This window comes from Larus michahellis, chromosome 4 (genome assembly GCF_964199755.1).
Source record: "Larus michahellis chromosome 4, bLarMic1.1, whole genome shotgun sequence".
NCBI lineage: Eukaryota > Metazoa > Chordata > Aves > Charadriiformes > Laridae > Larus > Larus michahellis.
In genome coordinates, this window is record NC_133899.1 from 51,415,667 (window position 1) to 51,442,023 (window position 26,357).

The 26,357-nt window shown below is 38.2% G+C and overlaps 1 protein-coding gene across 14 annotated transcripts in view; it reads left to right on the plus strand.

Annotated features, from left to right (window-relative positions):
• The window catches only part of NUMB (NUMB endocytic adaptor protein), a 98,587-nt gene that overhangs the window by 61,631 nt on the left and 10,599 nt on the right, over nt 1-26,357 (plus strand). For 4 of the 14 annotated variants that reach the window (XM_074584720.1, XM_074584729.1, XM_074584721.1 and 1 more), the window contains exons 2-7: nt 589-732; nt 1,025-1,115; nt 12,985-13,059; nt 18,356-18,388; nt 23,968-24,042; nt 25,955-26,095. In XM_074584720.1, coding sequence (XP_074440821.1) covers nt 644-732; nt 1,025-1,115; nt 12,985-13,059; nt 18,356-18,388; nt 23,968-24,042; nt 25,955-26,095 — 504 coding nt within the window. In that variant the 5' untranslated portion in view covers nt 589-643. Of the gene's footprint in view, nt 1-588; nt 733-1,024; nt 1,116-12,984; nt 13,060-18,355; nt 18,389-23,967; nt 24,043-25,954; nt 26,096-26,357 lie in introns of those variants that run through there. The other 10 variants (XM_074584725.1, XM_074584733.1, XM_074584726.1 and 7 more) reach the window with 5 other exon arrangements.

Consider the following 26,357-nt stretch of genomic DNA (forward strand, 5'->3'; position numbering starts at 1 on the left):
TTACCCAGGACATGGTAGTCACTTCAGTGCATTTCTTATTTAAGTATAAGAACTTCTACGAGTAGACTAAGCAAGGGTTGGACTGTGCCCCTCAATAAAAGCATGAACCTGTCACTTGTACTTAAAGAACAGCACAGGCACCTAATTTTAGGGCAGTCTTAGGGCTATGAATCCTTGCCTTGCATGGGTGCCTTGGAAGCTTGTGCTACTGGTGTCTCACTTGGTTGCTCTAGGTAGGTGTTTAAGTTTGGGGAGGCAGGATTTCGTGTACGTCACTCTTCAGAGCTTCTCTGTCAGCTATTTTAGGTAACCTTATGCCCAAGAGTAATAGTTATTCCTGGGTCTAATACATCAGTTGCTGTGGAAAGATATTAAACAAGTAATGTGGATTTGTGTTTTCCACTTTGAAGTGATATCTATCTATCTTTGAATCTACATACAAAATGTTTTCGTTTCACAGGTACCTCCATTCATATCTGCAGAAGCTCAGATTTTTCACAGGGACATTTGTCAAGATAGTGGTTGATCCAAAGTGGCTAAATGTGTGGTTTGGTGCCTATTGGCAATGTTCTTTTTTTCTTCTTCTAGGACGTGAAAATCTGAGAAATGAACAAATTACGGCAAAGCTTTAGGAGAAAGAAAGATGTCTATGTCCCAGAGGCCAGTAGGCCTCATCAGTGGCAGACTGATGAAGAAGGCGTTCGAACTGGCAAGTGTAGCTTTCCTGTTAAGGTAAGATTTTTCTGCCTTTTTTTCAGATATCCATGAGATACTCTTGCCATGAATTATTATTTGTGGGTTCTTTTGGCAAGCATAAGCCAGCAGCATGCTTCATTACACACTGACCTATTTTACAATCAGCTCTCATTGCAAAGGATGTGGCTTTTTTAAAAACCCAGATGAGTCATGTAACGAATGCCTTGGAAAATCACTGTCTGAGATATGCTGCGTTATTATCTAGTTGAAATAAATCATGTAGCTAGGCAGAGGAGTAATATAATATTTGTCTTCATTTTTCTGGAAGAGCAGAAATGGTAGACCTCTTGGATTGCGTGGAAAGGTACTCGGTTCTCTCTGTTAAAAGTGGAGTTACGGTTACGGTTTTGACTTGTAAGGTAAGCGGTGGGTTGTGCTTGGAAAGGAATCATTCCTCCCTTTTGATAACTGAAAACGTTGCAATGTAACACCTGGGTTTCCTTCCAGCGCTTGAGGTTATAAGCACTTGCTAACTTCTGAGAGCGTCTTCTGTGCTGTGATTTTGTGTGTGTGTATTACAGACTGTTAATGCATGTGAAACTGAAATTACCTTTTTGAATTCTGAGAACTCATTCCAGATTATTGGAGTATTAGAAATAGTTATTTTCTTTTGTGTCACCATTTCTCCTTCCCCTTTATTTAAGAAATGATATTATTTTAATATTTTAGAATAATACTAATGCTTAAGAAATATAATAATAAAAGTAAATATGAAATTAAGGTGGCTTGTTGCATATGCTTCCCTTGTAATCAAAAGCTTTCTTCCTCAAAGCACGCTAATACTAACTCTACAATAGATTGTAAGCAGATGACACTTACGGAAAGCGAACGGATTAAATATCTATGCACAAGGAAAACAGCCTATGGTTCTGATGCCTAAGGACCTCTTATTAGTTTTTGTCTGTATTATACGTGAAGTAATTCTGTCTGATAGTTAAACAGGTGATGCTGCTAAGTGGAACTCTTGAAACTGGCTGTTACATGTTTTTGTAAAGCTGTGGGTATGTGCAGATATACAATAAATCTGAGAACTTTCACACTACGTTCATTCCTACATTCACTTTACCCTACTATAGTTGCTTATGTGTGCTTTTACATACACTCAAGTGTTCATAAGGTTTCTAGTTTGTTATGGTTGCTTGCTTATTGGTCTTTGTCCTGTGTTAGTTTTCAGGTAGAAGGAAGGAACTGTAATCCAATGCTAAACTGTGATGGTGTTTTGCCAGAGCTTTGAAAGTAACCGCTCTGTGGAAGCTCAAATTTAGGTTAAGGTTTAGCACCGTCTAGGAGAGAACAGAGGTGTTAGTTTAAGGATTGTCATTTTCTTTAATAACTTAGCCATTACGCAGGTTGAACAGCAAAATGCTGGCTTTCTAGACATTTACTTTCACTCCAACTTTTTCAGTCCTTTACTGAACACAAAGGGTGTGAACCATTTGTTGCTGTTTAAAGACTGTCTTTTTCTTTGACTTGCAGTCAGGACTTGCACTTAGAATGACAAATGCTTCCTGTATTTAAATGAAGCATTAATCTATTCTGGGCACATGTACCCAAAGTCAAAAAAGGTTTTAGGCTATTCTGTGCTGAAGAGGTGTAGAAATGGAGGAGTCTTTGCATCCTGTCATCATCATGGCACTTGTTTGCCTTTATTTGCCCACTTCATATTGGAATTCACTGAATTAATGTAATTTGTTCATTGGAAAAAATACTCTGAAGTAAATGCATTTTTACATATGTTTCTTGATTTGATCAGAATGGTAGACTTTTTAAAGAAGTTGCAATTAGATGAAAACTTAAAATCAGAACAATTTGACATTAAGAGGTATTTTAGCTTAGTCGATTAGAATTCATACTGTGCCTTGAGATGGGCAGTAGTGGAAACTTTTATTAGGCTTGGGATGCAAAGTGGGTGTTAACTGGTGTTTGATAGATACAGACAGGAAGTATGGCCATTGTGAGCGAACGAGATAAACCAGATGTAGAGTCATCGGTTTAGTGGGTGGTACTATATTTTGCTTGCAAAAAGAATAGAACTTTGTGCTATTGAAGGAGAGTATCCTGTCATGCTGTTCTTGGGTATTATTCGAAATTCATACATTCCAGGAAAAGTACGCTATCGCCTAGATTCTTAAATAGCCGATGAGGTGACTTTTCTTCCTGATGCTCCTCAGTGGAGCAGAATAAACACAGATTTTGGGAAAAATCGTTAATGAATAGGAATGCATTCAAGTCTGAAACATGGTGAAAATATCTTCATTTTCTTAAAGTTCCTAAGTGGGTATTCCAGAGGGGCCCATTGCGTGTAGTATAGCTGCTCGACCACAGTGTAATGTTTCAGGGGGTGTGTGTGTATGTGTGTGTTAGTCTGTCCTTATTGTTTATAGTCTGCCTTGCCCATTCTCTAAAAATCATTGGCTGTGGTTCTTTGGAGCTGAAAGCATAGCTGAGTGGAAAGACTGGAGTCTGGCTTGTGCAGGGATGATGAAGATTTTACCTGTATAGCAGGTGAAGACCTGAGAATTGTTAACAAATGTGTCTACGGCTGTCTTTAGGGTTTTCTGTATGAAAGTAAAATACATGAAACTAATGTAGTAGCAGACATGTTGAGAGCTTTGTTTCTTCTAATGCTTGCTATTTTAATTTAGGTAAGACTCAACATTCTTTTTTTTGGAGATAGGAGACTAGTACAAATGCAGAGTAGGGAACAATTGCTCTTGGTTTCTCTTGTAAAAGAGAAAGATCATGAATGTTTGATCGATGAAAGAAATGTCACTCTCTTAAAGTAGTGTTAAGTTCGTGTGTGTTTTAACTTCTTGACTTTGGGCATTTATACTTTGCCTGGAGTTGGGGTGTTTGTAGAGTGCTAGGACAGATTTATCCTTTTTTAGATATTACAGAACATGTGGAAGCGCTTTGAAAGTCATGTTGCAAATAGGGTTTCATCCTGCCTCAGGCTTCATTCTGTTAGTGTTGGATAGGGACTCCCGTACCTGCTCGTTCATTGTGCTTTGAGGATGCTGTACTGCAGACAGGTTTGATGTTGTTGAAAGGATTTCTATGTTGGCACAGTTTTCGATGCTTTTCCTGTGCCACGTCCACAGCTGATCCTTATTAGTAATTAAAGTCCATAAGCGTGCTGTTGGATTTTGAGCAAGTCCGATGCATCTATGGATCATCTTCATTTCGGTAGAGGAGATGCTCTGTGGAAAGCATTGGCAAAATTCCTTATACATTGTTGCTTTAAAATTGAGGAAAGTGGATTTGATGCACAGTTGGTTCTCTCCAGTGCTGTGCTTATAAATTAGGAGATGGTGATAATCCTGGGCACGTACTGTTACTTTTAGGCAGTAACACTTTTTTGTTGTTGAACAGTCTGTGTTTTTCCACTAGTTGGAGTGACTGTGTTGTATGTAATGAGCTACTGATCATATTTTTCTCAGTCATCTTAGTGTGTGTAGAATGTATTTAAAGATAGCTCTTCACTGTGTTGGAAATCTAACCACGCTTGAGGTGGTAATTTGACACATTCAATATAGGGCCTTGTAGTGGCTACTGACTTCCCTGCACTGCTCTTCTGCGTTAAACGGCTTTGAATCAGCTAAAGTTGCATTGGAAGAAGGGCCAGGATGCTGGAGCATACAACTGAATGTGGTTTTTTTGCACTCCGCTGCATCAGCAGAGAAGCAGGTGCCTGTCTGTCAGCAAGGGTATGAAAAGGGTGTTAAACTTGTGTTTAGACAAGTGTCACTTGCAAACTTCTGCTGTTCCATTGCGAATGTAATGGTGTTGCTCTCCTAACTTTTGTGGTGTGGAGACACGATACATTGCAGCTTTTATAGATGTACTCAGGGTTGCCCTGTTATTAAATATGACACTGTTACAGCTGCTGGAAAATCTGTGTAAAAGTATATTTTCAGGGGTCAATTCTCTTCCGCTGTCCTAACAAACTAAAAAGTAATGACCATGTTTCAGTAGTGAATCCTCTCTCTGAGGGGGGAAAAAGCATGACAGATACATGTAATGTGTAAGGGACTTAGACTGAGACATTGTATTTAAACTACATAAGTAAATTATTCTAACAGACGTTAGTCGTGCTTATCAGTGCTATAATTTATTTTTATGCAATCTTTATACACTGTAATTGCAAGAAGTGAAGCTCATTGACATACACGTTTTCAAACTTGCTTTCTTGCTCCAGACACTACCTCACTGAGAACATGCAGCTGCTCTATGTTTTAATGACTAAAATATTTGACACTAGGGCTTCTTTTGTCTGAAATGCCTTTTCGAATGTCCCTCTGGGTAAGTAGTTTTTATTCATACAAATGCACTTTAGAGTAGCTGGGCTGTGAAATTTATATGAGAAAAATTAGGTCATTTCCCTCTACTTAAAAGGACTAAACAAATCAAACATTTGCAAGTTCTTGGTGGTTCTAACCAACTGGGCATGTTAAATGGAATAGTAACAGCTGATTCCTATATGTGGTTGTAGAAGACACAACAGTCACATATATCTTGGGTTAATTTAATTAGCCTTATTCTTTCACTTTCATGTTTTTGGTGGTCAGTCTCTTCCCACCTTAATGTGCCGAAGGGTACTGTTGCCTATAGGCCTGCAAGTTTGCTTGCGTATTTTATTCCATTTATTCCAGTGAAAAAGGTCCATGTTGTAGAGTAACAAACCATATTTTTATTTTTGAATTTGAAGTCCAGGCTTTGCTGCTGAGTGCCTGGTATCATATGAATTAGCCTTTCCACTGAATCTTGATTTCTGTGCTAGTGTTGACAAATAAAAATTGTATGGACGCAGTTGTACACTCAGACATAAAAGAATTGACTTCACAGTGTAAATACACTTCAACTGTTTCCTCTCTAGCCTTTGCTTTGGTGGGAGGTGTTTGGAGGACACCATATTGCTCTGTATTCAAGCAGAGACAGAAGAAAAGGGAGCAACTCGCCCTGAGTCTTGTAGAGTATCCTCACTGGGACCTGTGTCAGTTTTCATCCCTGGAGTCCCTGTGACCCGGCAGTGTGCAATGTCACTAGGCCATACGTGGCTGTGTGGAAACTGCCATCAGTGGGACATAGGCCATTTCTGTCACTTTGCTGTGTGCTCTGACGCCACTCGAGGCTGCCCAGTTGTCCTCATTAAGCTTTGGAATTTGCATGTTGAACTTTATTGCTTATTGTCTAATTCATAAATCTCATATTGGAAATAACATCCTATTTTGGTCCGTTTGTAAACACAGCTTGCATGTGATTCTGTTCTCCAGATCAGAAAGCCTGGTACTCAGCCCAGGTAACTGGGGCTTTCAGTTTATGTCTGAAATGCACTTCTAGTTTGAAATAATAGTATCTGTGAAAGAATTTAAAGATTTAAATGCTGAAGTTCCTTTAAATTAGGCATGTGATATTTTTGACTGTGAAAGCTTGAGATGCTTGAATAGTCTTTGGAAACTATGTTAAGTATTTTTAAGAAGTTAATGTGACAAATCTGCTGATTTCTGAAATGTTGCAGAGCCTTACACATTAAACACTACAAATCCCTACCTCTTAAGGCACGCATTGATGTTTGCACTGAACAATAACCATTTCTATTGAATGCTAACCCAGCAGTAAGCAAAGGCACATTTTTAAAGTCCTAAAGCATTTAAGATCACAGGAAAAAAAGCTTGAAGACAGCTAATTATAAAAGAATTGTGATCATAAAAGAAGGTGTGAGAGTTGCCTCAAATATATTCCTATGTATTTTTGTCACGATTAAAAGGAATGTAATGCAGTCCCTCATCTTTAAACTTTTCATGCTTGTGTCCAACCTTTAGTTTTGTTTGAATAGCCTTGCAAACAAGAAGTTTTAAATGAAGCTTCTTACTCAGTTTTAAAACTCTCCTGTCTTTGGGCAAGGTCAAATTCATAAATTGTTTAGTAAACTTCAAATTGTTTTAAAGATATGATTATTATTGTTTAGAGCCATAAAAATGGTTTGAATGTCCTTGCAGAAATACTTCTTTTAAATGTAATTTAGGTGTTGGAAATAAATTTTTCAATTCCGGGTGTTCTGTTTTTTAAAACTAGGGGGTTTCCAGTGTCATAAGTGGAAACTGATTTTTTTGCAGGACTTGAAGAACAGGTACGATGTGCACCTGTGCAGTGTGTTTATAAAACTTTGTGCTTTTCTTTAAAAAAAAAAAGAAAACTTTAAATTTACTTACTTAATTCTGAATTCCTGGAAAAGTAGGGATTGCATGTCAGAGTGAACAATTGAAAACCTAAGTGTAACAGCACATCCATGGAGCTGTAAAGGAGCTAGGAGAAATAGCAGGTTTAAGCCTCATCAAGGGAAATTTCGGATAGGCACTACAACAACAGCTCAGCAAAGCAACCGCCCTTTCTAACAGTGAGGCATGTAAACTACAGAGTAGGTGGTCTACCCTATTGATCTCCAGTTACAGAAATGTCATTATACTTCAAGGCTGACTCCTCTGATGTAGATGTGGCAGTAGATCCTGCCTTGAGGCAAGTGCTGTCCTATATAACCTCCTGAGTTCCTTCTCTGCCTCATTTTAGGGATTTGTGAGAATATGAAGAGTATAGCATTTGTGTGTCCTGTACTGAGCTTTGCTGCTTCATCTTCAGTAGCCCTAAGGGGAAATGTTTTCATTCCCTCACAGTGTTGTTTCTGTTCACACTGATAAATATGATATGAGAACCAGTAAGTGAAATGCACGGTGTGGCTCTTAGATGGGTGTGATGTGATGAGACACAGAGAACTACTTGTACGAATACTGCTTTGGTTTTAGAGTTAGATTCTTTTGACCCACACTATTCAGAGACATTTAGCAGTCATAGACTGTTACAGCTCCTGTTTTGGGCGGTTTGAGAGGTTGGTGAGACATTTTCATTTCTGGTGACTTAGGGAAATGGAAGAAGTTGGACCCCACGGACATGTGTGGCATCATAACTAACCTGTAGCTTTGACTAAGCAGAATTAGGTTTATTTTGTTGTTTGATGCTTAATCATGGAGTTTGTTGTCTGTTCTTCTACAGCTCTGTCTAAGCAAACATCTGTTTCAAACCAATAAATTAAAAAAGCAGGAGCATGGGTGTGAGAGTGGAGAGAAATAGAGTATTGGACATTGGAATGTAAATCTTACAGAAGTCAGTGGAAAAGTAGCTCAGCTTTAAGACGTATCCAGGCTTTCTGGATTTAAGCTTGCTAGTTGCAAGACAGCATTTCACTGTGAAACTGTGGAGCTCAGGCTTCAGTTCTTAAGCAATACCAATTCCAGAAGCATATCTGCACATGCAGATGCCAAGCAGTCACTCCTACTGTTACAAATAACACCCTAGTTGTAGAGAGAATAGTACTTCCACAGCAGAAGAAAGAGCAATGTCACTGCCTATAGGAAAAATACCAAGGAAACGGGGGTGTGCTTCTCTCTGAGGCAGCTAGTTCCCTAGCACAGGACATCTTGGCCAAGACTTGAAGTAAGCTCATTTCCCACATCCGTCTACTTTCAAATGCAACCTGAAGAACCTAATCTGTTATTGCAAATAAAACAGCGCATGTGAACATCTGCTGTTACAGAGGGAACTTCAATGATTTGTGTAGCTACGTCTGTTTGCAAGAGAGGCTGTAGTAGCGTATTACCAGGCTTGAACAAACAAATCTGGCTCGAGTGAGTTGTCCAAGTGGAAGGAGTTCTGGTGAAGGATCTTTCTTTTTGCCAGCTGTTATTGTTGAACTTTGAAATTTTGAAAACTGAGTCAGCCAAGTGCTTGTGAAAGAAATGAAAACAAAGAAAGAAGATCAGGGCAGTATTTCTTGTACTAGGACACAGATGGTAGATCTGTTTCTGACCTGATACATCAGCCCTTGATGTTTCTTAGAAGCAATTTCAATAGCGTATCTTTGGGGGAAGGCAGTAGGATAGCCTCACCAAAACCACTTGATAAGGTAACTTAAGTTGTTAGTTTTCAGATGAAGTTGGAAAAAATTTAAAATGTTGAAAAATAATAAAGTTTCTCAAGTACTTTTCAAGTTCTAAGGGCGTTTTGCTACATGCCAGTTTAACTTGTTCCTGTGTTGGTTACTTTCTGTTTGACTTGAGATTGATATCAAGCACCACCATCTGTAAAAGAGAACAGTCTCTTTTTTATTATTATTATTATTACTTGCTGTACCATCATCTCATATTTTTTTATTTTTTTCCTGAAAATGTTAATATAAGCAATACTTGTATTTAGAAATATTTGTGTTAAGGGGTTCTCCCAACAGCCCCTGAAAGTATTTTATTTGAATTACAGCTTTATTTTATGTTACTTTGTATGTGGACTCTGCCCACAAGGATTTTAGCTTTCTGTAAAAGCCTTGGTGGTTAATTTCTGGTATAATGATTAAATATCATACAGAACATCTTATGGCTGAGAATTGATGATGTCATGGCTATCATTCATTGGTTGCTATGGGAATTAAGTAGGAATGCATTCAATATTAATACTGCATTCCCGCTATGTGCACTTTCATGATGGAAAAGTACTCGCGTTCTCGAGGAACGCTAGCTGCAGTGATCCTTGTGACAAGGAGTGCTCTTTGCAAGTATGTCCAGGGTACCCCCTTCCTTACCGTTCTGCAAAGTCATCAGCCACTGTGGTATGGATTATGATGTTCACATTGATTTTGTGCACCCAGTAATTATGCGTCCCAGTCCTTGAGCACATGTGTGGTAATGTTGCCATGATGGATTTGCATGAGACGTTACTTATATAGGACAAGTCGTTGCCCAGGCACTTAGCAATATGTTTCTTCTCCTTTAGTTTGAAAGGGAAGTTCCTTTTCAGAGATCCTGAAAGGTTGTGTATAGAAGTGTGGGACTTGTGTATGTGCTTTTTAAAGTGATTTCCATGCAATCTCTTCCTGTGGCAGTGGTGATGGTTTATTTTTATTAAGTCCTGATTTCTGGTGTTTTAACTTCCATTTCAGGCTGTGAAGAGCAGACCATGTCTTAATCTAACTTGCAGCTGTATTTTCTTTCTCTATTAAATTTTGAAATGTTATTCATAAAATGCTGTTGCACTAATAAGTTGAGATAATATTTCAAATTTAAGGTTAGGCAGTGATATAACTACAATTTAACAGTTCTGATTAAAATGTAAGGGTACTAGAAAAAAAATCTCAGTCTGGAGCAGAGCTGCTTGCCAAGTTTCTTGAAGAAATATTTATGTCTTTGATTGCTACCCATTGAAAGTCAGGTAGATATTGTAGCACTGGTTAAATACAGGAACCATGTATATCTACTCTCAGCCTGGTGGGGGGAAAAAGTTTTTAGAAATAACCCTGAAGACTTGGAAGGGGACCTGCTGCTTAAGGGACACTTGGCTAAAAAAAAAAGAGGAGGACCACAGCTTTCAGATTATACAGTTGAAAGTTATTTTTATAAGAAAGAAACTTAAAAATATGTGGGTATCTATAAGAAATTAACACACCACTACCGCACACTAGAAAAAAACCCCAGGAAGAATTTTGAAACTGGCTGTAAAACGTACAAGGCCACCAATACTGATACTGATGAGGTTCTGGCTTCTGCAAAAATGGTGTGATGGGAAGAACAAGTTTTTTTTTGATGAAGGGCTTAAAGTGTAAAGTGTAAGTGCAAACAAAGCACCTTTTTGTCCTCTATATCATGAAGTAGTATTGTGTGGCAGTGTAATTTCTTTTATAATTCAGAATTGATTGATGCTCAATGAGGTCTGTGGATTGTACCCTTTTGGTGTGGGTAGATGCACTTGATATGTGCAATAATGTCTCCATTCACTGGAGTGGAAGCAGCATTGAAAACTGGAGCTAAACTTGCTGTCTCTAGCAGCAGTGGCATGACTGATTGCTGAAAGTTGGAGCATGGGACTTGAATAGAGGTTTGGCAACACAGGGGAAAAGGGTTGTCTGTTTTGGAGTGTGACATGAGGCAATATTTACCCTGCTCTGTTTCTCCCTTTTCCAAGCAAAAGGCAGGTTGCCAAGTACAGAGACTGAATGGTTTGAATCTTCAGTTGGAAACTTTTGCCTACACCGAGGTAAATGAGATGTGCAGGTATCTCAGGAAATCCAAAAGTTGTCTTTACTCAATGGTCATGCAAATTAGATGGCTCATTCCATGCATCTATCTTTTTTTTCCTGTCCTCTATAAACATCAGCTTTTTTCCCATCTGTACACCCCCCCCCCGGCCTTTTTAAAGAAAAGCTGACAAACTTTCTTAAGTTACCAAACTCAAAACTTTCCCCTGACAAATATACACAACCACAGAATTTCTGCATCTCTGGGACTTCCAGAGGAGTCATGGTAGAAGAACATCTAGTTGTTGGTATAAATATGTACTTGCAGACACGTAGTAAATGCATCTTTAGTTGTTAATATTTGTGTATTTTTTAGGATTGAGATTTTCTAGTTCGTGTGTGTTCTGGAGAAATGAAGATCTTGCGCAAGTGTTCAGCAAGCTCAGCTGAGGGAGTACAGTTGCTGTTTTGGCAGCTCCAGCATTCAATTATAAGGCTTCAGCCTCACAGAGCTCATTTTGAAAAAGCTCTAAAGTGTCAGATCTCTTTTCTTTACCTTGTAGCTTCTATGCAATTTATTTTTCAAGCTGCTCTCCAGCTGTGAGGGCTGGTTTAAAGGAAATTCTTGCAGAATTGTTCCGTATAGATTTACTCTGTTTTAAAAATGCCACATAGTGAGATTTAATGTTAAAGCCCTCTGTCACTTATGATCTTTCAAATCTTCCAGCAGTTTAATGATACGTAGGGTAACATGTAGAATCTCCTCTTTTGGAGTATCTTGCTTTCCATGAATAAACCCTCAACTTTCAAAATTCCATTAAATCTTTAAAACAGTTTGAGTTTGTCTATTTTGTCGAATCTGTTGTATTATTCTGATAGAGCACTTCAGTATGGTGCTACACAGCAAAATCTTTTTTTGACCATCTAGTTAAGTGTGGTACCCTAATTAATGAAACAAAAACAGAGATTTCAGGTAACTCATGACAGAATATTCTGTGATGGAGTGGGACTTCTCGATAGATTATTAAACCTAGGTTTACTACTGCATTAAGTGACACAAGTATTGATTCTGATATTTTAAACCCATTTCTTCACTCTCCGGCTAGAATAGAATATAAATGCTGAATTGCATACAGTTCCTGCAATGCCATGTAAATTGGGGTTTCTTTGACCTATACCTCTTATTACCAAACATTAGAAAGCTGTTATTTAATAGTTTTTATGGTTTACTTCAAGAGTTAAGTACTTTGAATATGGATATTAATGTTTCTGAGAGAACATTTCCTTCCCCTATCAAAAAGAAGTATGATTGGAAAAGGTAGGGAGAAACTGGAAAACTTAGACCTTCCTCCCCACCCACAAAATGTGAAATTAAACTATTCACAGTACCCTGAGCACTACACTCTGATGTATTTCTTGAAATTGCTTTCTCTATAGGCTAATATTATTCCAGGTTATTAATTTAAAAGCTTTGAAATTTGCAGTTTCTGTACATTGTTGTTTTGTTGTTGTTTATAAGTTGTGATAAGACGAATATACAGAAAACTGGTATTTTTTTAAAACTTTTAGTGAGAATGATGAATGTTTCAGTGTCCATGTAAGAGCCTGGTATTGTAATGAACTTAAACAATTTTGATTTACAATTTTAAGAAAAAAGCAGGGGGGAAGAAGGCTTTTTTTTTTTTCCTGTTTGTAACATGAAATTTCTTCTATTTCGACATGAACATTCAAATATATTTGGTTATGTTACTATGTAGTATAATTCAGTTTTTGATAACTAAATGTATTTATCATTATTCAAAAATAATTTATTCACAGCCAACTCTTTTGACTTAATGTTTTCATGCTATGCTAGTGAAAAAAGTGACCAAAGCTCAAGCTGAATAAGAAGGAAAATACAGTTCTACTTTTGCATTTCATTTTTTCCCCTGAGTAAGCAGAATCTGTCTTTCCCTCAGAATTTCTAGTTGTATTATGCCTTTCTACTGACGCCAGTGCCCAATATACATACCAAGTCAAACCTCCAAATACAGGTCTCAAAAGAAGGCTAGCAGAGTGCTGTTAATGTCCATCATCTCAGCTGTACTGAGCTGGGTTCAGAGATTGGATTTTTAAACCCAGGGAGTTTAAGGAGCTGTTGTTAAGCTTTTCTCTCCCTACTCTCTTTCCTGCAGTACTTGGGACACGTCGAAGTGGATGAATCCAGAGGAATGCATATCTGTGAAGATGCTGTGAAGAGACTGAAATCTGTATGTATATTTGTTTCATGGAAAAGCTGGCTTTGGGGCTGTGAGTGTTACTGGAGAAGGTCCGTGGGGCGGCAGTGCCCCAGCTAAAGACTGAACTTCTGACCCGCGTTAGGAGAACAGTTGGCCGGTTTGAGAGCGCTGCTGCAGTTAGGGCGATGTGCTAATCCAGTGATGAGAGGGAGAGAGTTACAACTGCGCTTTCGACTTGCAGAAACTATTTGCAAAAGAAACGCGTAAAAAATCCTGTGTGACCTTTCAGGCTAAGTTGGTACACACATGGGACTTCAACCATTGTTTTTAACAGTTCTTTCTCCCTCTCTTTCTCTCTCTTCCTCTCCCTCTCTCTCTCTCCCTCTGTTGCCTGCCACTTTAATAGTGACTTAATTCACTGTTATTATACAAAATAGTACTTGATTTAGGCTGCTTTTTTTCTAATGCACTGCAACATCGTAGCCATGCATGAAATAATCTGGCTTGCATCTGCTCAGAGTGGCCTGAAGGCTGCCTAATTCTGATATGTCATGAAGTGGGCTGCTCTTAGTTTGGCTTCTGTGAACGTTTGCTCCTGTCAATGGCACTCGTTCAAAGCTCTTTTATTTCTATGGCTCATTTGAAGAGGTCTTGTCATCTCTTTCCTGCAGTAGTAATATCACAAAATCCTGCAGAAACAGCAAACTCCAGAAAGGCAATGATCAGTTTATCGAGGAACTGAGGCTAAAACAGCATTGAAGAGAACAGAAGGAGAAAGGGCATTAAAATTTGAAGTCTGAATGGAGATAAAGAATTGCAATCCTTTTCATCATTTCTCTTATGTGTCTTAGCTATATACATTCTTCAGTGATGCCTTTAGTGGAAGAAACTCTTCTATTCTTGTAGCTCAACAAAATTACTGAAAGTACATCGCACACTTCTACTGCACCTTTGCTAATTTAAGATTATCTGCTACTGGGCATCACTTTTTTCCCCTCACCAAATGTGAGAGCTCAAATGGCTTCCAACTAAACCTGTTCTTCCCTTCTTCCTAGCACACAACACAGGATTATAGGTTATCTTTTCTTCTGTTGTGCTGTAAAGTTTCTGAATTGGTTTAGTGCTCTGATTAAAATCAAGTCTTTTCATTCTTTTCTCTCTCAGCTAATGTATAGCAACCTGCTAAAGCCGCATCCCATCTGTTCCTATTCAGTCCAACAGTGATTGGTGATTGATTTTTATTAAAAAGGGACACACAAATTATAAATGAGTTTCTTTGTTCTATGGATTTAGTTTACGTAGCTAAAAGTGCAAGTACCGACCACATAATGAATTGCATCCGTTTTTGTCTCGTTCTGGTTTTTGTCCTATAAGAATACTTGCTATTAGCACACCAAATAATGTTGCAGTATCTACTTCATGCAACTTCTCTCATTCTGTTCACTGGGGAGCTATGCTGTGAAGTATTTGTTCTCTAGGTTTTTTTAATAAACCTTAAGCCCACAAGCCAGTTAAGTGTAACTAAGCTTATAAATAATGAGACACAGTAAAAGCATAACGCCCAGTTTCTTCTGGAATCTTGTTAATTCCAGGATTGTGATTCTTGATGACCGGAATTATTGATTCAAATGTCAGACTTCGATATCTAGCTTTTACAGTGCATTCTCTGGAAGTAAATAATTTCATTTCCCTATTCTGTGCTACGTCATTGTTTCAAATTGTGAATGGCATCAATTTTTACCCATTCTCATAAATTCAATGGTTTTCTTCAGATAACTTTGATTTCTTCTGCTGTTTGAAGCTTTTGATAGATCAGACACAAGCACATGTCTCTTGCGATTGCTATTCGCATTGTCTCTTTTGTCACTGTTGGAAGTTGAGAAGCAGAGGTGAAATTGTCATTGGGCCCCAAGAGGAAGATTCAGATTACGGAAATTGCTTTGTAAGCTTTGGTTGCTAGACTCCATCAGATCCAAGGTTCATTTGGAGCTGCTCGCTGCAATTCAACCCCTGCCCCTCGCCCCAGCATGTAGGTTTTAAACTGGTGGCATTTCTTTAGGACTCTACTATTACTGAAAGCTCTCTCCTGTACAATATGCTCTCTTAATTAGCAAAAGCCAGGCCACTGGATGATGTTTCAGCATGGAAGGAATGCGATAAGAAAACAGTTTGTTCCTTTGGAAGTCTCTTGCTTTCACAGTGCTTGGTTATTTTGATGAGCTTTCTCTTGGTCTTGAAAGAATCACAGGTTTTAGCTGCAGTGCTCAAACTGAAAGAGTAGCTTAAGGGAAATTGGACTTCGCTTTTCATGTGGTTAAACTACATCAAAATGTATGTGGCCTATTTTAATCTTTACTGCTTTCTTTGCAGGTAATGTGCAGGTTTTATAAATCATATCCAGTCAATAAATAATAGTCCTGTTCTCGGAGATAGAATTCTTGAATTCTTGTCTCTTGTATCTTCTAAAAATTAAGTTATCTCTGTCTTTACTTATTTTAATAGATATATTTTTTTTCTCTTAATTCTTGTTCTTCACTAGTTCGCAATTCATTTGGGGAACCAAAGTCTGTTCTTTTTTAGGGTTGACTAATGGACTTTAAAACATTTTATGGAATTTGTCAAGAAGAGTATAGAACAGTGTTAATCTTGGTTAACACAGCTTAATTTCTGCTTTGCTTTTTGAAAGAAAAGATGCAAATAAATCTTCTTGTCTCTTTTTTTTCTTGTGGGAAATAACCTTACAGGGCTTTTTTACCTGCTTGTTTAATGTGGCATAATTGGTTTTGAGTATTGCATCTTGCAGAACTTGAAACCAAATGATGGTGAGCATTTTATTCAGGCATTGTTTAATTGACAACTGAGTAAAAGAAGCCACTTTTAGCTAGAGAATCCCTCATCCATACTGTACTCTGTTGTTACAGTTTTATAGCTCTGAAATTGCACACCAACAATACTATAATGTGCAGTCTGTAATACTGTTTAGAATGAATGAAGACAAACTTTCGTTATGTCCCTATTTTCTGTCTAATGAAATAGCACTGCAGTCTCATTAATAGATCAGAAACCCATGTATTCAGCTATCAGTCTGTTATTAACATGGGTGTATGTTACCAATGGAGCTTGCATTTTTCCCGTAGTAGTAGGATATGACCAATATAGCTTACATTTTTCCCTTAGTAGGGATATATTACTAACTGCGTATACATTTCATATCAGGTAGGATCCTTGTATTTGGACACTAATCTCTAAATGGTTTCTTCGGAACCATTTCACTGAATTTAAAATATTTTGTGCAAAGTGGGAAATCACTTCATAAGGGCCCTGTAAGCGTATTTGACTCCGGTATGGGAACATCATATAAAGACAAAAGTATACTCTCTCACGTCATGTTTCGATTTTAAATCAGCTTTAGCCTGTAGTATTGGTTTCTAACTTGCCACTTTTTGTTTTTAATGATGAATTTGTTTTAATATATGTTCTTGTTTTAGCAGGTAAAGAGACATAATTTAATATTTTAAAACATGCATTAGTTATCTCTAAACTACATTAACTTAGTGTTGTTTAAAACCCATTTTGCATGATGCCTTTTCCATTAACCTTGTCTAGTTTATTTAAACAAAAAATCTTGTTTAACAAGCATTTTGCTGAGAGCAAAATTAACCATCACCTAAAAATGAGGTAGCTTCTGGTGAATCTCTTTAGCTTTTGCTATCTTTAAAAAAAGCTGTTATTTAGTGTAATGCAATAGTCATTGCTCAACTTGGCAGCAGCATCCAACCCCTTCTCATTATGTACACAACACTGTGATTAATCCATTAGTTCCCCTCCTAGTGTTCAGCATATCCTGTCCAAATACATAACCATTCCTGCCTCTAAAAATTGTTAAGCTTTTCAGCTGGCTGAACTTAGAGATGTTCTTTCTACAGTGTCTGAGTTGACATAAATATGTTACAGATACTTGGTTAAACGCTCTGTGGAAGGATGTCAGGCAGAGCCACACAGCAACAGAAGTCAGGAAATACAAAGTCGAGATTGACACTCCCTTCTTAACTTTGTGTTTCCTGGCTTTTGTTGGCTTGCGTCAGAACCATAGCTGTGTTTTAAATATAACCTTGTTTATCAATCAATTCTCGAGACACTGCCTCAGGATATTTGTAATAATATTTTTAATATAGTATTGTTATCAATGATCAACATGTTGGAATTACACAGGGTTAATTTGGGGTCAGGGGCTTTCACAAAGATGCTCTCTGTCTCATCTGCAGTTTTCCACCTCTTCCTCGCTCCTAGCTTTCTTACAAGCGAAACAGTTTGGAAAGATAGCGGGAACAGCACTGTGCTTCACGCCAGCTTCCCTCAAACGTGGAGCAGTGTGTGGCCTAGAGAAGCATTCTCTCAGGAGATCAGTTTAGATCTTGCAGTTTGCTTTTCACAGTCTGGTAACAAAATAAAGCCAGTAAACTTAACTGCACACAAATATACTTAAAAATGTGTCCTGCCTTTTTCTTAATGTGAATTGGGCAATCGGTACAATTACTTCCAGGCTGAAGAAATTTAGGAAGCGCTTGCCTAACTGTTGCTGTCTGAGCTGTCTTTAAAGGGGTCTTCTCCAGCCTATCAATTCAGAGTTGTAGAATGAATATCTAGTATTTGTATAAATATTGTATGAAGCCTTGGAAGGCTTCAGAGGGAGTGAAAGAGGAAGGATCTCATTTGTGTTTCGGTTGTACCATAAGGTAAGATGAAATTTCTCCCTGTTCAGAGAAGACTGCATAAGGTGTGAAGTTTAAGAGCACCATGTAAACCAAAGCAACAAATTAACGGAATAAAATGAAGCAGTGTTTAACCCTGCTTTATACATGCTTTCCCAGCTTACAAAGCACTTACTTTGGGAAAGAGTAATCGATATAGAGCAAACTTGACTGTAATTCTGGAGTTAGAACTTTGCATTTTACAAGAGCCCATACAGTATTTTAACTGTTTAACCACCATGTCTGCTGCCAAGTTTGGTTTATAACCTAACTAAAAGGGACTAAACAAGGGAGAGTGAAAATAAAGTAACACTTTGCATGAAATTGGGGCTGAGGTTCTCTTCTTTCCACCAATTTCAGGGCAATAGCTTGTTAGAATTGTGTGCGTGTCCTTTGATCTGCATTTTCATGGGATTATTTTCACGTTTGCCTGTCGCACCTTCTCATGGATAACTCTAAAAACCCCTTCCTTTCCCTCCAAACCCTATTCTTGTGTGTGCTTGTTGGTTTGAAAACCTGGGACATTTTAGCTACCTACAGTAATAGCGCTCGACTTGTCCCCCCTGTTCCTCCAGGAAAGGAAGTTCTTCAAAGGCTTCTTTGGAAAAGTAAGTTTAATGCCTCATTTGTGCTTGCACTATAAGGAGTTACATCCCTGGTATAGCACTGCCACAAAATCAGGGTGTTGAGAGTCCCCTAATCCATTTCAGAATAATTTGCTTCTGAAACAGACTTGGAAATACATTGATCAAACAAAGAATACGGCTAAAAAGCAACCTGAAACAGAAACTTAAATCTGCGTGGACTGTATCGGAAATCCAGTGTTCTGAAGTGATTTGGTCTTCCTGGAAAAAAAAAAAAGTGAATTTTCCTTTCTAAACCCTTAAACTTGGGCGGGCCTACATCACCTGGGAAAACATCTAGAGGAGTTGGGGTCTGTGCCTTGTAAGTGCTTCATGGTCGGCTGCCTGGCACCACCACGTTGACCCAGATGTTAGCACTGGGAGAAAGCAGTGTCCCTACACATACCGACTCTTATACCTTTCTTTTTTGAGCACAGTCCTATTTCAAAAGTATACGAAGATGAGACTAGGCATTTACCTACTATGTTTTTCTAATTGCAACTCAACTGTAGAACTGAAAAATTTACTGTTTATATTGTTGTTCTTGTTTTCATGAGGACAGTGTCTTAGATGGGAAGAGAAGCAACTCTTTGTCCTTATTAAGAATGCACTGTACTGGCGGCTGGGTGGTTTTATTCCTGCTGTCTACATCTCTGCAAGGTGGTGCGTGTAGACCTCTGAAAGAGCTCTCTCTCTTGCCTCTCATCTGTTCACTACCTCTGCATTTACAATTCCTGTAAAACATTTTAATTTAGTTTTCATGTAGAGTTAATCTAAGATATGGCTTCTGAAGTATCTTCTTATAAAATGAACTTTGGCTCAAATAGAAACTAACAGGTTTGTAACTTTCATACATACAAAAATCTTTTGGAGCATATTTGGTCACAAATTTGTTTTGGCATTACTTGGGAGTAAATAAAATTGTTTTTTTCACCTTTTTCACCTTTCATTCAGGTAGTGATGCATGTCACAGAGGGACAGCTGTTTCCCCAATTCAGGTTTCTTCCTATGATCTGGGAAAGCACGTATCTAAAGTGTAGTGATAGTGAAGGGCCAAAATACAGTAGGTAGGTGGTAATCTGTCAGATTAATCAGATCATTCCTACAGGCGAACAAAATTTAAGAGCTGGGATCCACGAAGAATGCAGTGAAAACAAGCTGTTTGATTTACAATCGAAAATGCTAACTACTACTTACAATTTGTTTAAAACAAATAGAAAAACCTGCACCTTAACCTCATCAGATATGTTAGATTTCTTTCTGCTTGCTGATATTAATTTATTTTAGGATACATAAGGAAGTAAAGATGTAAAAGGACAGAGCTTTGCATAGCACTTAAAATCTGTCTTTGACTTTTTTAGTTATCTATTAAATATGCCAGCTTCCCCATTACATCTTAGTAGCTTTTTTTATGAAGTCCAGTACTTTGCCACAGCCTTGTAGATTTGCTTTGCCTTTTGTTATAATACCTTGCCAAAGAGGCACCTACTTCTGCTTCAGCCTGTGAAGTTATATTAGTTAGCATTGAAAGCACTTAAATCCGAAGATATCCCCACAGTGTCAGTATGGCAGTGCTGGCAACAATAGGCCAAATCTAGGGGAAAAACTGCAAAAAAAAAAAAAGACAGCTGTTTTCTTTTTAATATTTGAGAAATACTAATAACTCTAATATCTTTTGGCTGTCTTATCTATAATTTTTCCACAGATGCCTTGCATGGGGATTAATATAATATTCCAAACCGCAGAGCTGCTTAAAACGTCCTACCAGCTTTCAAATAGTCAGTCTAGACAGGTTTGCTTCTTTCCCTGCCCATGTTTTCTCCCCTAAAAGGTAAAACTGATGGATTTCAAGTGTTTAGTATTGAAAATACTCTCTTTTCAGCTTTAAGTACAAATTAGTGTCTGTTGATAGCTTCAGGTTAGGCTTCTGCAGTTTTATTTTATGTAGCATATGCAATGTAACTGAATCAACTGTCTTTTTAGGCAGCTCTTCATATTTTAAAACTTAAGCTTTTCTGTTGTAATGAATAGTAGTATGGATTCAGTGATCTTTCCCATGTTTTGCTTCCATCGAGCGCATGTATTTCTCATCATGCAATGGTTTATGCAGGGACTGAAATGAAAGATTTTCTTTTTATGTACCTTAGGCTCCAGATATATCTTACAGCTGTTTGTAAGTCCCAGGACAGAATAAAATAAGCAGAAAGACTAGAAACAATTTAAAGTGTTTAAAAAAATGCCTTATTGGGCAACTTTTAATTCTGCTCTGGTATCCTTAAGACTTTATTTTCCAGCTTACAATATAGCTGCTTATGATCTCCACATTCCTATTGCCTCTAACAGTTAAATTTTTGTGACCTGCACTGTTGATTAGAAAATGCGCATTTCAGATTTAGTCCACTTAATTTTATTTTCTTGTTTTGTTTTTGTGGATGCCCATCTCTGTTGGAGAGGTTTCCCTTGTACCCAACACACAGTGGTCCTGCTTTGTCTTTGGGCCTTGTTGTCTGTTAAGACCAATGCCTCACCCACCCTCCTGGAGACCTCTGAGGGCTCCGAAGTTAGTCCGGGTAACAAATCTCGCACTGGAGCAGATACCTGATCTCCTCAGAAGTGCTGAGCTGCGAGGTTTCTATTGGGGCTGACTCAGCACTGACAGATCAGGCTCCTGGGAGTCCGTGGCACCCATGGCTCCTCCAGCAGTCCTGTCGTCCAAAAGCTCTTGAATATGAAGACAAGCTACTGATACGGATGTCTAGATGAGTCCCTTGGTAGCAACATTTAAGACCACACTGTTCCAGTAGATATTGACCATTTGCTTTAAATACATTTGTACATTTGTTTGGAGTCACCTAAACCTTTCAGCGTTCCTGCATTGGAGGTCACTTCCCATGCAGTATCTTGCTTCTGGTCTGATCTTTGTCCAGTGGGTGCCAGGAGTGCAAACGCTCATCTCTACTTTCTAATCACAATATACGTGGCAATATCCCACCCATTACAGAGTAGTACTTTGATTTGTATAGCCAATGTAAACTGATTGGAGAAGTATGTTCATATACATCACTTGCAGACACAGATAAGCTGACGATTCAGTAAAATCATACGTTGCCCAACAGTAGTAGCTGTGGGTTTGGGATATAGACTGCAAGGACTTACCCCTTCTAAGCACTGCACGCACCATAAATTTAGAAGAAGAAATTGGGAGATAAAAGTGTGTTTTCTGTTTTCCTTAGTGTAGCAAACCCGTGTTTGGTTATCTTGCATGAGGAACCTTATGTTTCCAGTGGGAGAGGAGGACTTAGACAGCCCTTTAGGCTTTTCATTTTATTCTGAGAAACATGAAGTTCCATGTCTTGGCTATTTCTAAATCCTCATTTGGTAAAATAGCAGGTGAGGAGTAGCTCTGCTGAAGATCAGTACTGCTCTATGAAGTACCCAGCTCAGTTAAACTTGACTTGTTTAATACAAACTTCAGGAACCATTCACTCTTTCTGCAGAAACAAGGTTTTTACTGTTTGTTGGGGAAAGACATGTATCTCAGTTTCTAATGCTGATAATCTAAACCAAACAGTTACCTGCAGGCATTGTCTTCACTTAATTGTTTGTATTTGCTTGGAATAGAGATTTTAGAACTATTAACAGCTTAGAAGTAACTGGTACTCCTTTTAAAAACAGTTCAAGGAGACAAACCTCTACAAACCACTTGCTTTTGGGTTTAATAGGGACTTTTATGCTATGGAAGCTGTCTGAGCATTGAAAATATAGACTATATTTTGTGGCTATCAGTATTTACTGCCTTTTAACACCAAAACTTAGAAGTGACTTTTACATGCTGCAATATATATATATATATATATATATATAAAAACACAAATGATGGTAAATTTATTTACATCTTCCTTTGTGAATTATACTCTTTCCATTAAGGAATTCCAGAATCTGACAGTTTTACTTTAAACTTTCTCTGGGGTATCCAGCAGGCTGATGGACATTTAGAAACTTGCTTCTGCGGGCAACTCTCCATAGCTTGCTTTCATGCTGTGCTTATTTTCTCTCTTTTCTCTTTTAATCACTCTTCCGTACAAGTCAGTGCCGTTCTCTGTTCTCACCAAGCTTTTTGAAAATGCTCGGGTTGTCATTGCTGCTTCCGAAATTGGGACAGATAGTTCCTTCCCAAAAACAAACAGAAGTCCTGCCAGGCCTGTTTTCTTCACAGTTACTGCTTTCTCTGAGAATGAAACCAATGTGATGTAGCAGACTTTTCACTCCAAGATATTTCATCCTTACAGCATTAAAATTGATGTTGCAGACTTGGTAGCTTATGCCAGAATGTGTGCCTGCTCCATTACTTGCCATATAAATATAAATTATATACATCCGCAATGAACTATTAAAAAAAATAAAATAATTGCAATTCTTGCATGAAGCCATTAGCTGATACCCCTTCATCTTTTGTTGTTGTTGTTGCTCTCTTCATTCCCCGCAGCGGTCTGTGGCGGGTGCCATTAGCAGCCACAAACTATGTAAACCCAGTGCTTCAAAAAAAGTTATAGGGAGAATAGTTTATTAGCTGGCTTAAAGTATGAGCTTTGTGAATTAAAGTAACACATTAAAAAAATAAATTATTTTGCTAGTAGTATTTCTCTGTAACAACCAGTGAAATCACGTTGACATCTTGTACCTATTTTATGTTCAATTAATTGGTTTCAGGAGAATATTGTGTCAAGTGTTTATAGTGTTTTCTGTAACTTTCCCTCAAAAAGTAAACAGTCTAGAAAGAATCTGTAGTTTAAATGGCTCCTGAAGACTTCCTGTGTTTCCCACTTTTACTTACCCTCCGCTTGTGGCAGCTGAAAGTTCCCACAGTCAGATCTTGGATAAAAGCCAGACAGCTCCTCCGCTGCGTCAGCCTGCCACGCACCGTTGCTTTCTCAAGATACACGCCAAATGGTTAAGAAATCGTATTTTTCCACTTCTCTTCCAAGATGTGACATTTAGCTCTTAATAAATTAGTGAAACATGTTTTGGATGATTGATCTTAGCATTAAGCTCATAACACAGCAACTGATGATTTTTGGGTGCTTTTGACACCGGTTTAAGGTGATGCCATGATTCTGCCATGCGACTATTGGGGCAGAGGGTAGGGCTGGTGGAAATACCAGGTAAGAATTTTCCTATGTTTAAACTTGTGCTCAAGAAGCTACCTGTGGTGTAACTCCTTATGAATTAGTGTTTTTCTTACTCTTTAGTGGAATTCTTCACCCACTTGGTCGGTCTTGAATTCTTTACTGTCAGTGGACGTACACCCTGTTTTTTGCCTCCACCCGTCCTTTGCCCTCTCCCCATCCCCACAACGTGCTGTTTCTGGAATACTGGCTTTGGCTTGGTTCTCTGAATGTTTTGCAACTTGGATTGAGTATCTGGCTTTGGGCACCCTACTGACCGTGGACTTCATCTACACTTACTGTTATGGTTCTTGGAAAGGGGAAGCGGGTGGCAGTCTGATGCTGTTGGCATAAAACTGTTTTTGTTTTTTTTTCTTTTTTTTTTTCTTTTTCTGAAAGTCTGGGAAGAAAGCCGTTAAAGCAGTCCTGTGGGTTTCGGCGGATGGACTCAGAGTTGTAGATGAGAAAACAAAGGTTAGATTTCCCTGGACAAAAGTTTTTAATCTTTCTATAATAACATATGTGCTATAACTTTAAATGGACACCAATCTTCATGTTACTGCAAATGTTGGTATTTGAAAGGAAGACTGAAGTGTCTGGTTAGTTTAATCATTCCTTGCTTTGTAAACATATGTATGCCTGCTAATTTTTTTTCCCCAGTTAATTCCACACTACTCTCAAGACATGTTTCATAAAATGCGGCAGGTAGCAAAAGCTTGGGCTATTTTTTGTTGCATTTACCAGATGAACCGTTTTTTTCCCTGATAAGCTCTGTTGATATTGAACTAGGAGAGTCCCTTGGCTTTGTTCTGCACCGCTGCAGGAGGCTGCCATAGTAATACGTGAGCAAACTCACGTTAATCAATATAATTTTCAGTGCATCCAAATCCCAGAGTGGGTCTGAATGAACAAGAACTAGTTTCCAAAAATGTAACGAGCATAGTAAATGAAATAGAGAGGGATTGTGCCTTCAGACTCAAGCTAAATAGTAACCGAGTATCAAATATGATAATTTCTAATTCTAGTATCTAAGCTGTCGTTCTGAAGTGGAAGACTAATGTATTCGCAGCGTGCTTCTGGATTGTTTTAAATATTTTATTTTTTTTTAATTGGGAAATAGCACAGTATGTACCACCAAGATGCCTGTGTAATAGCAAATGACGCTTGCTTTTATCTAGATGTGGGCAATTAGAAATAAGAGCTTTAGACTTGCCTCTATAAGTGTACTAGGATTTTAAAAGATGGCCTGGCTACTGGAACATTTTTTACTCCCATTAGTCTGAAAATAATTTGTTTTATATTCATGTCGTTTAACCCTTTGTCAACCTAAAAGATGATTTCTGCAAGCCAGCACTGAGAAGCAGGTAGAGATAATTCGTATCCTCCTGTGGTCAGCTGCCAGTCACATACCTGCTCTGTGGTATGCTCTAGGGCTGCGCTTACCGTGTCATTCTTGAGCGCTAAAGTTACCGCCTCTTAAGAATTCAGTTTCTAATACAAACATACTTAGGTAGTTGAATTCAGTCTACTGATTGCCTCACTTAAAAATAACAATACATGTATTATTTTTAGAAATGTTACTGCATATATCTAATCTTTTAAAACTGAATTTTAATAAATTGTGCAGACCCTGGAGGAAATTAAAAGCACAGGGCTTAAAAAGAGAATATGCTATTGCCTCCTGGTGGTTGATTACATTAGCACAGGTGCCAAGTACTAACCACTAACTAAAAGGAACGATTTTGAAAAAAATATTGAAAAAATAATTTTTAATGACGATAGCATAGTTGTTAAATTATATTGTTTCCTTTTTAGAAACACTTCTCCCATCAATCTGTGGGAACAAATCAGGGCTGTGTGGTACTACCAGTGCTGCTGGTGCTTTTCCATTGCATCCCTCTTGGCTAATTGCAGATCAGCTTTTGCTTTTTGGGTGGCAGCTGCTTAGACCTTTCCACACTTGCAGACCATTCCCATAAGTTTCAGCATTGTGTTTTAACCACAGTAAAGATTTTTTTATTTTTTTTTTTTTGATTGCAAGACTACTGGAGCTGCTGTAAACATAAAATAAAACAAAAATGTGAGCTCCATAGTCTAGAGGAGAGATCTTAGGAATTGTTTGTCCTCCTAGATTCTTAAGTGGTGCCTTGGCACGCTTCTTCCAAAGGTGGCTGGTGGAAAATGTCGTCTGTCCTCTTTGTTTCATACTGGGAATAGATTCTGAATGGTGAATTCATTGACAGATCATTGTAGCCACATGAGGTTACCCTCTTTTTATTGTAACTTGTCTTCTTGCAGTTAACGCTGAAAATGACTTGTTCAAGTGTTTCTCTGTATTTCCTCACGCTTCTTTTATTGTGGGGGGCGGGGATTTTTTTCCCTCTAGGATCTTATAGTTGATCAGACAATAGAGAAGGTTTCTTTCTGCGCACCAGACAGGAACTTTGACCGGGCGTTCTCATACATCTGTCGAGATGGCACGACGAGACGCTGGATATGCCACTGCTTTATGGCTGTAAAGGACACGGTAAGTTTAATATGGTGGTATCCAGCTCTTCCAGCTTCTAGCTGGAAGTTATGATTGGAAAAATTAACTACCTAGAACACTGCAATATGTTTTGACTTCAGCTAAAATATTAGTTAGTCCTTGCAAATTATTTTAGTTCTAATTCTTTATATCTGAATTATTTGACATCCCTCTGTGGTGTCATCTTGTGGAGAGAAATGGTGCCCAGCATGTGTATAAATGGAATGCAGTCAGCCTCAGATATCTCTAGCAGAAGGGAACT